At 42.7% G+C, this 14,400-nt stretch overlaps 1 protein-coding gene across 1 annotated transcript in view; it reads left to right on the forward strand.

Annotated features, from left to right (window-relative positions):
* The window catches only part of snd1 (staphylococcal nuclease and tudor domain containing 1), a 158,845-nt gene that overhangs the window by 38,647 nt on the left and 105,798 nt on the right, over positions 1-14,400 (forward strand). Inside the window, exons 15-16 of the mRNA XM_079235971.1 lie at positions 2,677-2,818; positions 11,510-11,619. Of these exons, the coding sequence (XP_079092097.1) occupies positions 2,677-2,818; positions 11,510-11,619 (252 nt within the window). The remainder of the gene's footprint in view (positions 1-2,676; positions 2,819-11,509; positions 11,620-14,400) is intronic.

The following is a 14,400-nucleotide window of genomic DNA, read 5'->3' on the forward strand; positions in this document are numbered from 1 at the left end:
ATCCCCTCTATAGAAGTCATGCCTATTAGTACTGACCTCAACATGACGGTCAATGGACTCCACTACCACCCTCACACTTTGGTAGCGTCTTTTTTCTTTTCTTTTTTATCTCAACTCGAAATGCTATCAAACCGCAAAAAATATGCAAAAGCAGAAACACTCTTTTATTCAGAATCGTTCAAGTACCTTTTATGTATCTCTGTACTTGTCGACGAGCTATCTCCTTATACATTTTGATAAGCCACTACATGGTCGACAGTGAATTACTCAAAATTGAACTTCAGAAACATTAGCATCTCATTGTCTCGCTCACTCGAGCTCTCTTGTAGTACTTGCACTTGTAGGCTCTAGAGACACATTTGGTTAATTTAATCAGACCCACTTTTTTAGTACATTTTTATTTTTTTCATCGGAGCTCAGAGTTGTCCACCAGATGTGTTGGCCATGTACAAGTTGCTGTTTAATGTGCCATCACTTGCATTTGAACAGAGGCATTCAGCCAAGTTATTAAAGCTCTTTAACACCAACAGGACTTTAGTGTCTGGCTAATAAGTGCTCCGCATAACTGCTCTCAAATGTTATGATCGACATTGTCATCATCGTAACCTCCCCATGTCTTCTTGTGTCAGCAGGACAGATGAATTACTGGACCCTGTAAAAATAATTATGACAGGGAATTGTTGTGCTGACTGAGCAGCCCTGTGCTATTTCATTAGGGGCTTTAGTGCATTTTACACTTATAACCCCCCCACAAGAACTTAACTGGCTAAATTGATCAAATTCTATGTGCAGCAATGACTTGGGAGTAGTTTCAGGGGGAGGTGTTCAATACTTAATTTACTTTAATAACAAGGAAAAAGCAATATATGCTACATCCTACTTCCACCTGGAGATTCCACACATCTCACTCATTAAAAGCTGCCCCAGTGACCCAGCACAGGCTCTGGCTGCCTTTACATTTCACCATGATAGTGCTGTGTCATGCATTTGTGCACAGTGCAGCCCTTCTAAACTCTCCCTTATTAGTGCCACACTGTCAGTGGTTTAAGTCACTGTCATTATATGCAGCTGCAACTCCTCCCCTCTCTTAGCCTTTCCAATAGGACACACACAGGATTTGCAGCACAGTCCAGGATCGTTGCCTGTGCCTGTGCCTGTGTGCCTGTGTGCCTGTGTGCCTGTGTGTGTGTGTGTGTGTGTGTGTGTGTGTGTGTGTGTGTGTGTGTGTGTGTGTGTGCGTGCACCAGTTGTTTGGCTAGGCTAATGTAATGAGTATTCTAAAGGACCGAAATAGCACATCCTTCCCCTCCCTCCCCTCTTTTCTTTTCCCTTTTCTCCGGTGTGCTACACGCCCCCACACAGCTGTACACGTGCACAGGCGCTCCCCCACATGGAAATACACACTCTTACACGTCAGCATCCTTTAGCTCGGTGGTAAAGGTTCGCTGAAAGGGATTATGTGCATTGAGTGGGATGCAGTCACAAATAGAGCAGAGATAGGTTTATAAACGTATAGTGTAGGAGATGAACAGGGGAGGTGGGAGGAGAGTGGATAAAGCACTTGACTCACCTCGTACCTCTAAAGGTTGCATAATGAGGTCCTCTCCTCTCTCATGTCTCTTCCTTTTTCTGAACCAAGTTAGACCGCACACGTCCCACTCACTGCAGGTGCTGAAAATGTGTTTGTGTGAACGGCAGAATGTTTTGGTTTCATCGTCTCCCACTCAAGGGGCTATTTTGGACTGGAGTGGGTGGAGTTCAGGTGGTGTATCTCATGGCTAAAGCGCATACCCTTTACTTCCAACGTTGTGTGTTTGAGTCCCACTTGTGGCGTGTTGCATGATGTCTCCGGTCCATCTCCTCTGCCACGGCCCTTTTGTCTCCCTTTCAAAATTAGAGAATGCATTTTCTTTTTTCTCGGACTTGTTTGAATTCTGCCCATCCCTCGGAGCGCTGCCACCCCCACACAGACAAACACACCCCCACACACCCCCACACCCACACACACCCACACACACACACACACACACACACACACACACACACACACACACACACACACACACACAAACAGTGACTGATTGTTGTGCTTACATGCTCATGCCTGGAGTAGGCACATATAAAAATGTTTTTATTTTTATCGTATATGAATCTGCCACTGCACCACCAGCCCTGCCTTGAATACGCATGATTTAGCTCTGCTTGTAATTTTTTTTGCGCAGGCACAACAATAAGCTAGTGACTCACCCTTGCAGACAGAGAGGGAGGCAGGAGGGGAGAGAGTGGTTTTTGATCGCACGAGTGGACTTCATTAGGCCACGCCACGATTTTAAGATATCCGTAAAAAGACTCTGGTGTCAATTAATCCATATAGTCCGTCTTCTGAGTTTTTTTTGTTGTTGCTGTATTCGGGTTGATCTTTGTCAGACTGTATCAAATATTTTCAATGTTTAATTTTCTAATAACTTGAAATAACATCCACAATTTTGTTATTTCATACATATTTAAATGCATCAGATATCAACAAGTGTTCCCAGGACTTACGTTTTATAAATATGAAAATACCCCAGTTTTAGATTTGGCTCAATCTTTATAAGAAAGTTGCATACCTAATAAAAAAGGGCATGATTATTAAAGTGTTATCTGAGCTGATTTCTCTTTCTTCTTGTCCATTAGGAGGCGCAGAAAGCCAAGCAGTTTTTGCCCTTCCTGCAGAGGGCTGGCCGGTCAGAAGCTGTGGTAGAATACGTCTTCAGCGGATCCCGCCTCAAGCTGTACATGCCCAAAGAAACCTGCCTCATCACCTTCCTCCTTGCCGGTAGGTAGAGCTCTTTCTTTGCCCGGTGTGAAGGTCACTTCCTTCAGTGTCCTCTAACCCGACTCACTATGTCTTTACATGCATTAGTTGCTGCCATGCGGACGTTATTTGGCATGTCATTTAATCTTTTTTTTTAAGTGTGCGTGTGTGCTGGAGTAATATACACATTGAGACTTCTGCCAACTCAGACATCAGAGTTCAAGCTGCCCACACACCTCTCAGCAGGCAACCCTGTCAGGGCCTGAAGGAGTACCAACCAAAGTCTGACCTCTTTCAAAACACCAGGGTTGGCGTGAAGCATGTGTCCCCTCTGACCTCACCTGACCTCACCTTGCCCTCTCTGGCTCTCTGCCCAACACATGCTCTGCATGTCTTTTCTGTTGTACTGTGGTGGTCATCTTCATTCGAAGTTGGCCACCGTGCGATTAAACTCCAGTGGATGGGCCGGTACCGTTTGGTTTTTACAGCTGGTGAAGCTCGGTGGTTCCATGTCTGGGAAGAAAGTGAAGTTGTGCCTTTTTGGTGCTCAACAACAGTTAGTTTGCCATTCTTACCTGCGATTATTTGTGCTCGTCTGCTACCTGATGTGAGGTATAAGGCCAAATAATGGAACAAAATAGAACTGCAGCGATTTGTTGATCAATCAATTAGTCAGTGGAAACATTCTCCCGGGGTTATTAGATATTATGACATTTCCCCCTATTACCTCACGTTCTATAGACAAAACGATGAATCAAAGAAATAATCAGCAGATTAATCGGTAATGCAAATAATAATACATTATTTTAGCTTTTTCTCTCGATTTTTCAGTGTGAGGAAAAACAACATTAGGTTAGAGCAAGATGTAGATGTATTATATACAGACTGTTTGATAGGAGGTCTAGTCATTTATTTCAGCTCCGCAACCACCTTGACAGTTTTGCGCTAGTAATAAAAACACTGAGACTGTATCTTTGGCAGCCAACAATGATTTGCACATCCTTTCAGATCATGGGAATGGTGAGAATGCTTATCCCTTCCACAACGAATGATGCTCTTTGTTATAGGCGCAATAAAAATCCATTTCAATCCATCTCTATTTCAGTCATACATTTTCCAGCCATAAGTTTCCTTTCAATTTCCAGTAGGACAAACCCCATATATTTCTGACCAACGCTCCGTTTAATTGTGCGTGGCTGAATTGTCGATGCATTAATCAATTTTGTAATTTTCTTCTGATTGTCTTTACTATCCACCGATGGTTTTCGTAATTGCATCATTTTTTTTATTTTTTTGCCTACTGCTGCGACAAGTTTTTGTATTGAAATGACCCCTGTCAATATGCAGTCTTCAACATAGGACCCTGTGAGATTTTCTTTTTTTTTATCAACACTGGTTTGTGACCATTTCCTTTTTAATGGGACTCCTAGAAAATGTCGTGTGTATGTGTGTGTGTGTGTGTGTGTGTGCGCGCAAGGTGTTTACCATTTTATTCAATGAAAGGTTATTAGAAAACCACAAGAAGCACATTAGAGCTGATGGCTCCTGAGCTGAGATTTAATAAGGTCGTCCCCGGAAGAAAAGATTCATCTGCTGAAAATGAGACGACGCGTGTCGTCTTGAATACACACATACGTCTGGATTAGCCCTGATTAATGCAAAACGATCCCCTCTCATATTTTGTGTCATTTTAACCTCTATTCCAATTAATGTCTCCCGTGTCTCTTGTTGTTGATTTTCTTGTCGCCTTTTTTCTCCGTCATCTGTTTTTTTCTTTTCTTTCAGAGATGAGATAAATTCTTATGTCTGGTGGATCATGGCCTCGCTGTTTCTGTGCATGCATGTTGCTGTATGCATGGTTTTCTTTATCTGATAACTGATGTGAAGCCATACATGAAATAAAGCCCACAGGCATTTATTCATCGCCACTACCTCTAATCTATGAGCGCTTCCTATCTCCTTCCACTTTCCTGTCAAAGTTATCTTTCCATGTTTTATTCACCCATCTGCACCGTAGGCTGTGTTTGAAATGACACACAGTTGATAAATTGGCTGCCACGAGCCTCTTGTGTTTATCTGGGGAGGAAACAGCGGACGCCCCTTTGACCTTTTTTCTCTTTAAACTATCACATATCCTAGTCGGATAATGAGTTGTGTTGAGAGCAGATCCCAGCTATGCGTTTCATATGCTCGGTGTTTGAAACTTCAATGGGCCTTATCGTAGCCGTATCTTACCCTATTCAGTTCCTTCATGTTGGAATATAGTTATGTACATATTGAAGTGAATGCAAAAAGTATTTGTTCAAAAGTTTCAATGGAAAATGTCGAGTGACATTTCTCTTCTGTCGCATTATATATGCATGGGTATACAGATTGTTTCAACAATGTCGTAAGGTATAACCTAAATACTTTTACAAGATCAAGCATCACAATTGTTTCTAATTGCCACTTTAATTTTATATTAAAGGTCCTGAGCTGAGCTCTGTAATTGTCAGTTGCTCTGAGTAAATAATGACTGCATACAGACAAATGGAGAATACATTTAAAGGCTTCTGCTGTCAAAACAAGTCTTGCATTAGTCATCTGTTTCATTAGCCCTGTTGTCTTCGTACTGTATTCATCGTGGCCAAATTTGTATTCTTTAACAATGTCGTGGGAGGCCATTGAAGAACAAACTGTTTACAGTAAAGCTACAACTGAAATGATCCCGAGGCAGTAAGTGAGTGATGTAACGCAGCAAGTCAAAATTATAATACTAAACACACAGAACATTGATCTTTGAGTATGAACTACCAGCTTGCTTATAGCCAGCGGCGTCTTTTCTCCTTTGTTTTAGCCACATTATTTGTCCTGATTTAATATTGAACCCCATTCATTTTTTTTTGTTTTTCAGCGAGGCACCTCAAAGCCTCATTATCTTCCTCGCACATAGACTCCTTCCTTTTCCAGAGTTTTCCTTGATTGGGAAAGCTGGCACTTTCAGAAAAAAATGTGTTGTGTGTGTGTGTGTGGGGGGGTAGTGAGGAAACGAGGGGTAGAGAGAGATGCCCACGCTTCAGAGAGGGCCGGAGGTGTGTTTCAGGAGATGAAGGGAAGTTCCCTTTCCTCTCACATCACCTTTCCTTTCTACTCCTCCTGGCCTGCATGGTGTCACTTCTGTGTACAAGTTTGATAAAGGGTAAAAGAGGAGTCCTGCTTCCAGAAGGGGAAAGGAGGGCTTCTACGCAGGAAAGGGATTTCCGAGTATGGTGGAGGTGAGGGCGTGGGGGATGAAGGAGAAAGATGATGAAAGGAGGAGGAGGTGAAGTCAGAGCTGTGGAGGCAGAAAGGACAGGGGAGGGTAAAGAGAACTGGGTTTGGCTGACAAAAAAAATACAATTGATGTGGAGGACGTGGGTGTAAAGGCCTGTTGAAGCTGAGGGAGACCAAGCGGTGAAAAGGCCATGAAGGTTTACTAGCTTCAATAGCTTGAGAGTTTACAATGGAGGCCACGGCAGGTGAAGCGTACTTTCAAAGTTACTTAGAAAGGTATGTTGAGCAGCAGTCTGTCAAAAAGATGGAACACCCATCACTCGGACACAAAGATTTACAGTGTCAGCAAGAAGCATTAGCCTTCATAGGTTATGGCTTAGTGCCATTTGTCTGAGTTTTGATATATGTGTGTGTGTGTCTGTACACCTGTGTTGTGGTACACTTCCTGCAGTGTGTGAGTGCAGGAGATGAAACGATGGAGAAGTGGAGCAGAAAATCTGTAGACGTGTACCCTAAAAATGTTTGTGTGCCAAAAAAAAAAAGGAAAAAGTTTAGCGTAGGAGCAAGTCAGTCGGGGGGAAAAGTCTGCAAATAAAATGTTGTTGTGCTCTTCTGTGACCTCTAAATAGAAGTGACTGCATAGCGGACCTTAAAATGTCTCTCTGTAATAAAGTTGCCAGTAAGGAGGAAATAATAAGGTCTTAATAACACATTGTCGTTTACTTCACTACGCTGTAAGCTGGGCTCTTGAACATAAAGATGGGCTATGAGCTGCATCGGCCGACAACAAATCAATCATCCGCCGCAGCGGACGCTCACGTCTCACCAACAACTAATACTTAACCTTAATAAATAACAAATTGCGTTTGCTATGCATGAGAAATAATTGAATCAGAATTTCATTCTCGATGATTATGCTTCTGCCGAGTGAAGGTGACATTTGATTTGTGCTTCAGTGTATAACCATAATTTTTAGTAAGTAATGTTTTACAGCCCTTCTTCAAGCCAACTCCTCACCTGGGTTGCATTATCATCAGCCAGCCAGGTTTTTTTGTTTAAAGGAGCATGCCCCCTGAAAATATGCTGCAATTCTCAACATTCCCCATTCACGCCTTTTTATTTTTACAAAGCAAATATTACACGTGCAATGTTTAAGAACTGGGGTAATGAGGCCTTACATTAGAGAGCCGTGGAGGGATAATGGTAAGACGGAGGGACAGATGGAGAGGCAGAGAGAGAGAGAGAGAGAGATAGTCAAACAAGCCTCGGCTTTTCTCCTTTCGTCTGCCCCTCGTTCACCCTCTCTAACCTCCATCTCCTGCCAGCCTGCCTCTTTCACTCACTGGTGAACTTCCTGCTCTGGATTGACTCTTACCTAAAGAGGCAGGGGGGGCGCTACTCGTACGGGGAAGATTATTAATACGGCAAACCCATTTTAACCGCAATGACACGTCATACGGGTGATGAGGCACACTCGCACACCTCCCCAGCTTTTAGGTCTTTATTTGTTTGCCTGTCGCAGTGCTAATTATGTCCCGTCAACAGCTTGTCAAAAAATCAAGAATTAGTAACTTAATAACATTTAAAAGATGGACACTAATGGCATTCATGCTGAGCCGACTGTGTCCTGCAAGTATCCATTTGCACCTGCAGACGTGCCGAGGTGAGAGCTCCAAGCATCTGCCAGGTTATGAGCAAAAAGTCAAAAGGCTAATCAATATTTACATTATTAGGATAGGACTTTGTGACATGATGTATGCTTGTATAAATTGCAGTTATGACACTAATGACACAGCAGCCGCACCGCCCCCACCCCCCCCCCACCCCCCCAACACATTTCTACAAGATGAAGCTCATTATCTCGCCCGGGCTAGTAGCGGAAGAGAGGTCGACTCGATACTGTTCCTGCTATATGCTGGGTCAAGTGAAAACACATTCAGTTCCCGGGTATGAAAATATATTAGAAAAAGAAACTGCTTGGCAGAAATGAATGCATATCATTTCATCCAATTAGTTTTTGTTTCTGAGAACCGGAATGAGGACCGTTCCTCGCTGAAAGCAACCCAGCCTGTATATGTCACTTTTATATTCACAGTATTGGTTTACTCTTACCAGTACTCAAGTAGAACAGTATGGCAGTTAGCTTATGAAAGAGAAGTTAATGGAAATACACATGTAAACTCAAATACACACTTATATTGATATACTATGGCTGCCTGTTATTATGGTGCTGGAGCCAGGGGGTGGTTAGCTTAGCTTAGCACAGCTGGCCTGGTTCTATCTCATTTGGCCGTGCACTCTTTTGCTAAAGTCATGGCTAACTCTGTTTTCAGTCCTGACACCAAAGCCTGACGCATTTCAAAGTAAGAGATCTGATATCCACGTCTTATACACCCGGTGATTGGTGATGGATCTGGTGTGGTGGTGGGGGATTGGCATGTGTGCATGCACTTTCAGGGCCAGTGTGAGCAACATGCTCTACACCAGCGTCCTCGCTTATGCGTGGAGTGTGATGTCAGTAGGGATGAGCGTGCGTCTCGTTAGTCCTCGATATCAGATAAGATGGATATCCTGTAGTTTGACCCAGATGTTTATCCTGGTGACAGGCCTGAGTTATGTATCATGGTGCAGGTTAAAATTGGCTGTGCTAAGTGACTCCCTGGCTTGGTCTAAATGCTGCGTGTGTGTGTGTGTCGTAGATATTGAGTGGTTATAAAAGCCGTAGATCTTTTTAGGAGAGCATTCCTGTGTGTATTTGACTGCAGATATTGACTTATATTTATTGGACTTCGTATATAGTGTCACTACATTCTTCTTTGATTAACAATCCTGTTATTTTTTCTTTGTAATGTTTTTGGGGATGTTTTTGCTTGGGCCGGATTAACGATTATTCCTTATGTGCGCCTGGAAAAAGCCTTTTTGAATCATTATGCTACAATATCAAACACTACTTCTGTGTATTACAATCCCACGTAGTCACGATTCCTTCACTTTCCGTGCTCTATTCACATGTTTGAATGCACTTATTGTAAGTCACTTTGCATAAAAGCTTCAGCTAAATTAATGTGATGTAATGTCGTCTTTTCTATGGATTATGTTTGAAAAACACCGTTCCAGCTTTTATCATCGCTCTGGCCATCCCACCTCCCTCTCTGCAATTACTTCATACAGCAGTTTTTGCAAGCGTGTGCAGTATTTAGCCTGCTTTTGTCTTTCCTCTCTTTTTCTCTTCTTTTATTCTGCATTCCTCATCTGTCCTCTTCTCTTCATTCTGGCACCGTTGCAGCCAGTGTCTCACGTGGAAGCCCTGTCCTGATCCACTTCTATAAATACTTTAAGATGATCTTGGCCATCAGAGTCTCCTCCTCCTCCTCCCCCTCCTCCTTCTCATCCTCATCCTCCTCTTCCTCCTCCGCTCTTCAGGAAGCTTTTTTTTTCAAATGTATTAAATGTTTGAATATAGTCGGATACCTAATGGAATACTTGCAATAGAACAATATTCAACCATATAGAGTACACACTAACGTTTAAAATAACATTTTCTGTACATTTCTAAAGCAGTTATTTATTAGCATTTTTACCCTTTCTTATTTTCTTTGTCTATAAAGCCTTTTTTTTAATTGCTCCGTGTCTTTTTATAGTGCACTAAATCATTGTATCACATTTTGGCTGGAGTGAAAATTTGCAAATGTTTTGGTGCAAAACTACAATTTGCACGTCTAATTGTTTTTAATGCACCCTGCTGTAAACTGAAGACCTTATGCCTCACAAAAAGTTTGCTGACTGTCCTTTGGCCTCATTTCGTTAATCCTGGGTCACTTTCCATTCTCTGCCAGTGTAAATACGCTGATGTGTCCTGTTCTTGTTCTCATAAATGGGACAGACAGGCAGAGGTTTCTGTCGGGAACAGAAAGTACCTTATAGAAAGGAAAAAAGCAAGTATGGTTCTTCTATCTAGTTAAACATTTTTTTTTATTAGGTTTGCTGACTAGTTAAATGGGGGCTGCCATGAAACCTGTCCCATCCTTTTGCAATTCAGTAAAACATAAATAATAATAATTCAAATGTGGCTTGTATGACATATCTTATTTACAAAGGGAACAGCAGCCACGGTTTAGAAACAACCTGGGACACCGTGTCCCAGGTTAATGTCTCTGTTGAGCACCGTTTCATTCACTGATTATAAGATGCAAGCTCCAAAGACTCATGGGTATTCTTATTAATGGGGGGTCAACATTTAAAAATCTTACAGCATGTGTACATTGCCGCCCCCCAATCAAAGAGAGACATCAACTAATACTTTCTTAAGCACACACGTCTATGCCAGGCGCTTTATGTTTTCCATCACTGTCACATTGGAGCCAGAGCTCAGCAGCGTTCTCTTGAGTGAGAAGTGGAAACTCTCTTCATATGAATACATCATCAGTCAAAGGAAACCCGGGGGAACACGGGGAGAACATGCCTGCCGAACCTGCATGGAAAATAATTCCTTTTCAAAGCCAGTTGTCTTTCTGAAGGGTGACCGAGGCCCGAACACATCAGATGGCTCTTCTATACACATGCTGTTTAATGTATAGTATATTAAGTCCGAAGGGTATTCGAGACGCAAGAAGTGAGACTCTCTTGAAGCTCGGTATGCTCCTGCAATAGAGGCTGTACTCGCACAATTTAAAGTGTGTGAAGACTTTGGACAAGACTTAAACTTTCTGTAAGGGAAAGATCAACCCAGGCTCCTCGCTGCCTTACAGTCACATTCATCTTCAAACACAGGGACTCCCTCTCATGCGCATACCTTTCTTGCATAGGCCTCCTTTTATCACAGTATATTCTTTTATTCAGGGCCAACATGAAATGATGCAGGCTCACAGCACCTTTTTATACCCACTCATTCCCCCCCAACCCCATCCCCCACCACCTCTGCCCTGAAGCGTATCCATTTCTACCTGAACTCTAGCACAAAGCTGACGTTGAAGGGTCCCAAAGACGCACATTTCTTTTTTCAGTTGAAACCGCTAATGCGTACATACGCATTTATGCACTCAGGATTGCACCCTCGGTGACCAATTATGCATTGAGTGCTGATGATATAGTGTCGCTGGTTAATCTGTGCCACGGACGTAACTTTTGTGAAATAGTGTGGCTCAGCGATTTTTGACCTTCAACTTTTAAGAGGGATGAGACGGTTGCTTCATGCACCATCAATTGTTAAAGCGCCACAGGTCCTGAAAACGGGATATGATTTTAATTGCCGACAAACTGATATTTATATTAATGTCCACAGTATTTCAGAATTTATTTTATTTTATTTTTGGACAAATAGATCCAGTTATGTCTGCTGGTCTTTTAGGGCTCATCAAGCCACACCATGCTGTTCTTGTGATTAGCTGCTGCGCTGACCTTTTTTTTTTTTTATTTTTTATTTTTTTTTAGCTCTAACGCAATTGTGTTGTCTTTGGCCAGGTATTGAATGTCCACGCAGTTCCAGGAATATGCCCGGAGGGACGCAGGTGGCCGAGCCCTTCAGTGAGGAGGCCATGCTGTTCACCAAAGAGCTGGTGATGCAAAGAGAGGTAAGCAGTGCAGCGGGATATTCTGCTCCCGGTTTCATCCATTCCCAGTGTTTCAATACCCATTTCCCACGGTGCTATCTCTTGGTGTTCTGCTGTTTTGGCACCCACATTGCTGCATTTTTATTTTCACACTGCCAGTCCAAGTTAAGTCTGCTTTGAGCACAAGCTCATTTTTGGTCAGATATGTGAGAAGAATGATGTCTATTATACTTTGAAAGAACAGGCACTGAAAACCGTAGAAGCTGCTTTGGCTTGAAAAAGGTTTTCCATCCGGCGTTCTGGCTTTGTTTTTGTGCGATTGCCACATTGATCCGAGCCCATTTTTTTATTTTTGAGCAAGACATTTTAAAACTTAGTAAGTTGAAAAAAACCCCGTCAATTCCTTCATTGATGCAAGTCAACAACATATTTAGAAGACTGTATTTAAACTCATGTAATAAAGACAGGGTGCATCTTGTTTGGACGATTTAAAAAAAAAAAATCACATTTTTTCATCAGATAAATCTTGTTTTTCTTCCGACCTTCGACAGCCGGACATTTGGTTTGATGCCTGCCATCAGATGCTGGATTGCTCCACTGACTTTAATACTCTGATTAAATAGTTTACTCCCAAATGGTCTTTTATTACAACATTTAAAGCACATGTACCTTGAGTGCTGTGAAATCTGGCCACAATCAAGTACACTAACCCCCAAAAACACACAGACACACACATTCCTCCCCCGTTTACTCCCAGTTTATGGAAAGCTCACCTGATAGTGGATCAGTGCTCCTGGGCTTTAGAAGACTCCACTGTGTGCCTGTTCATTCAGATGCTAATAGGTTTTTATAAGAAGCAGTGAACGGACCAAAACCATAATGGAACTAGCTATAATCCTGCCACCACTTATCCAGGCCACACACTCCCTCTCTTTTGCTCGATTTAGCTCCCACTCTCCATTCCTATCGTCGTTTTAAAGGGCTATTTTTTGCGTAGGGTGGCTGACTCCCCTGTCCTCCGGTGTTTAATTGTCATGGAAATGAAAACCGTGGCCAGCGTTAGAGCTGGACCAGTGTTAGCGTGTCTGGATTTGTGAGTGGCGAGCAGGTAGTGTAGGTTGGATCAAGAAAGCCTCTATTGTAAAATCCTTATTGCAAGCAACGGCGGATTTTTGGGGATTGACAGGAGGTTGATATATATATATATATATATATATATATATATATATATATATATATATATATATATATATATATATATATATATATATATATATATATATATATATAGCGCAAATGCATAATTAATCCAATATATGAGACCTGTACACTGGCCACACTCTCCTCGGTCTTTTCGATGCGCACACACACATGAAATGAAGTTATCATGCACACAACCTCTTCCATCCGTACACTCTGACACACACACTTTCTCACACATTCTCTCCCTTGCCAGTCATCGGTGGTGTCAGCAAGTTCTTTTTTCCGCAGATAGGAGGCAGCTAGCAGGCACTGGCAGGACAGAGCCATATAATGAGTCCTGAGCCCAGTGCGGGGGCGGCTTGGCTGGCTGCACTGACCTGCTGTTATGGGCTAATATGAACACAAACTCTCACTCTCAAACGGACACATTCAAGAAGGAAAAAAAACAACAACACAGTTGGGCTGTCACACATGAGAGCTGTCACTTTTCCAAAAAAAAGAAAGGCAAAATCATTATTTTAAAAGAAAGTAACTGGTTGAAAATCCCTGTTAACAATCCCTTGTTGAAAAGGAGCATGGCGATGAACAAAAAAAACAAATAAGTGACGGCTTTAAAACGCACACATCTAGCTGGGGAAGATTGTAATGTTCTACAATGGCCGATGCTGGAACAATGACAGAAAGCCAGAGTGAAAAGGTTAGGGCAAGTGAAGAGGCTCTAACGAGAGACGAGTAAGTAGCAGCGGAATAAAAGACCCGATGTATGACGGAGAGTAAGAAACGCCCGGCTCCCTTGATCCACCCTTGTCTCTCACCTCTCCCCCAGTGCACGCTGAAACAGGTTATTAAGGTGTGTCACACTCGAGCATGAATATGTTTTGATTTCATTAGCATAAGATTCTGCTGTTGATTCATCTGTGAATAGCATCTGATTGCGGGAGCCTTTTTTAAGACGCTCAGACGACGGCCTCGCGTGAATACCATTTTTGATTTGGGTTTTGCCGGCGTATTTATTTGCATTCATAAAATATCTTTCCCGCTTCACGCCGCTCGACAGCCATTTTGAGTTCTGTGGGGGCGTTGTTGATTTGATGACATGTTGACTCAATGGTCCGCGCTTCACACCTCAGTATTTCTCGACTCTTCCATTAGCTGCTCGCTCGTTCTCGTCTCCTTTTTGAGAGTGAGCTTGGCTGCCGGCGTGGTCTCGTCATTTCTTTTTCTTGCTTTTGTTCCGTTTATTCTCTTTCTTCTCGGGACTTTCACTAACAGCCCTCTCGCCGCTTTTCTCTTTTCCCCCAATCATTCGTGCTTCATTCTTTGGTGTTCACTTTTGAATCTCTGACTGACATTTGCTCTTAGCTCGCTCCCTCCCCGTCTGCCGTTTAGCCCGATCCCCCTCCTTCCCCTATTTCTCTCTCTAAACTGCCACACAGCCATGTCTTAATTTCTCCCGATGCAGGAACGCATAATTAATGTGGCATCCAGTGAAGGGAGAGACCCTGGTTTCCCGTCTCCTGCATTTACCACCACCCCTCATTCCCTCTGTGTTTCTCTGGTGATTCACTGCCGCTTAAAAAAAGCAGATTTCTCTCACTT

Source organism: Taurulus bubalis (assembly GCF_910589615.1).
Source record: "Taurulus bubalis genome assembly, chromosome: 20".
Lineage (NCBI taxonomy): Eukaryota > Metazoa > Chordata > Actinopteri > Perciformes > Cottidae > Taurulus > Taurulus bubalis.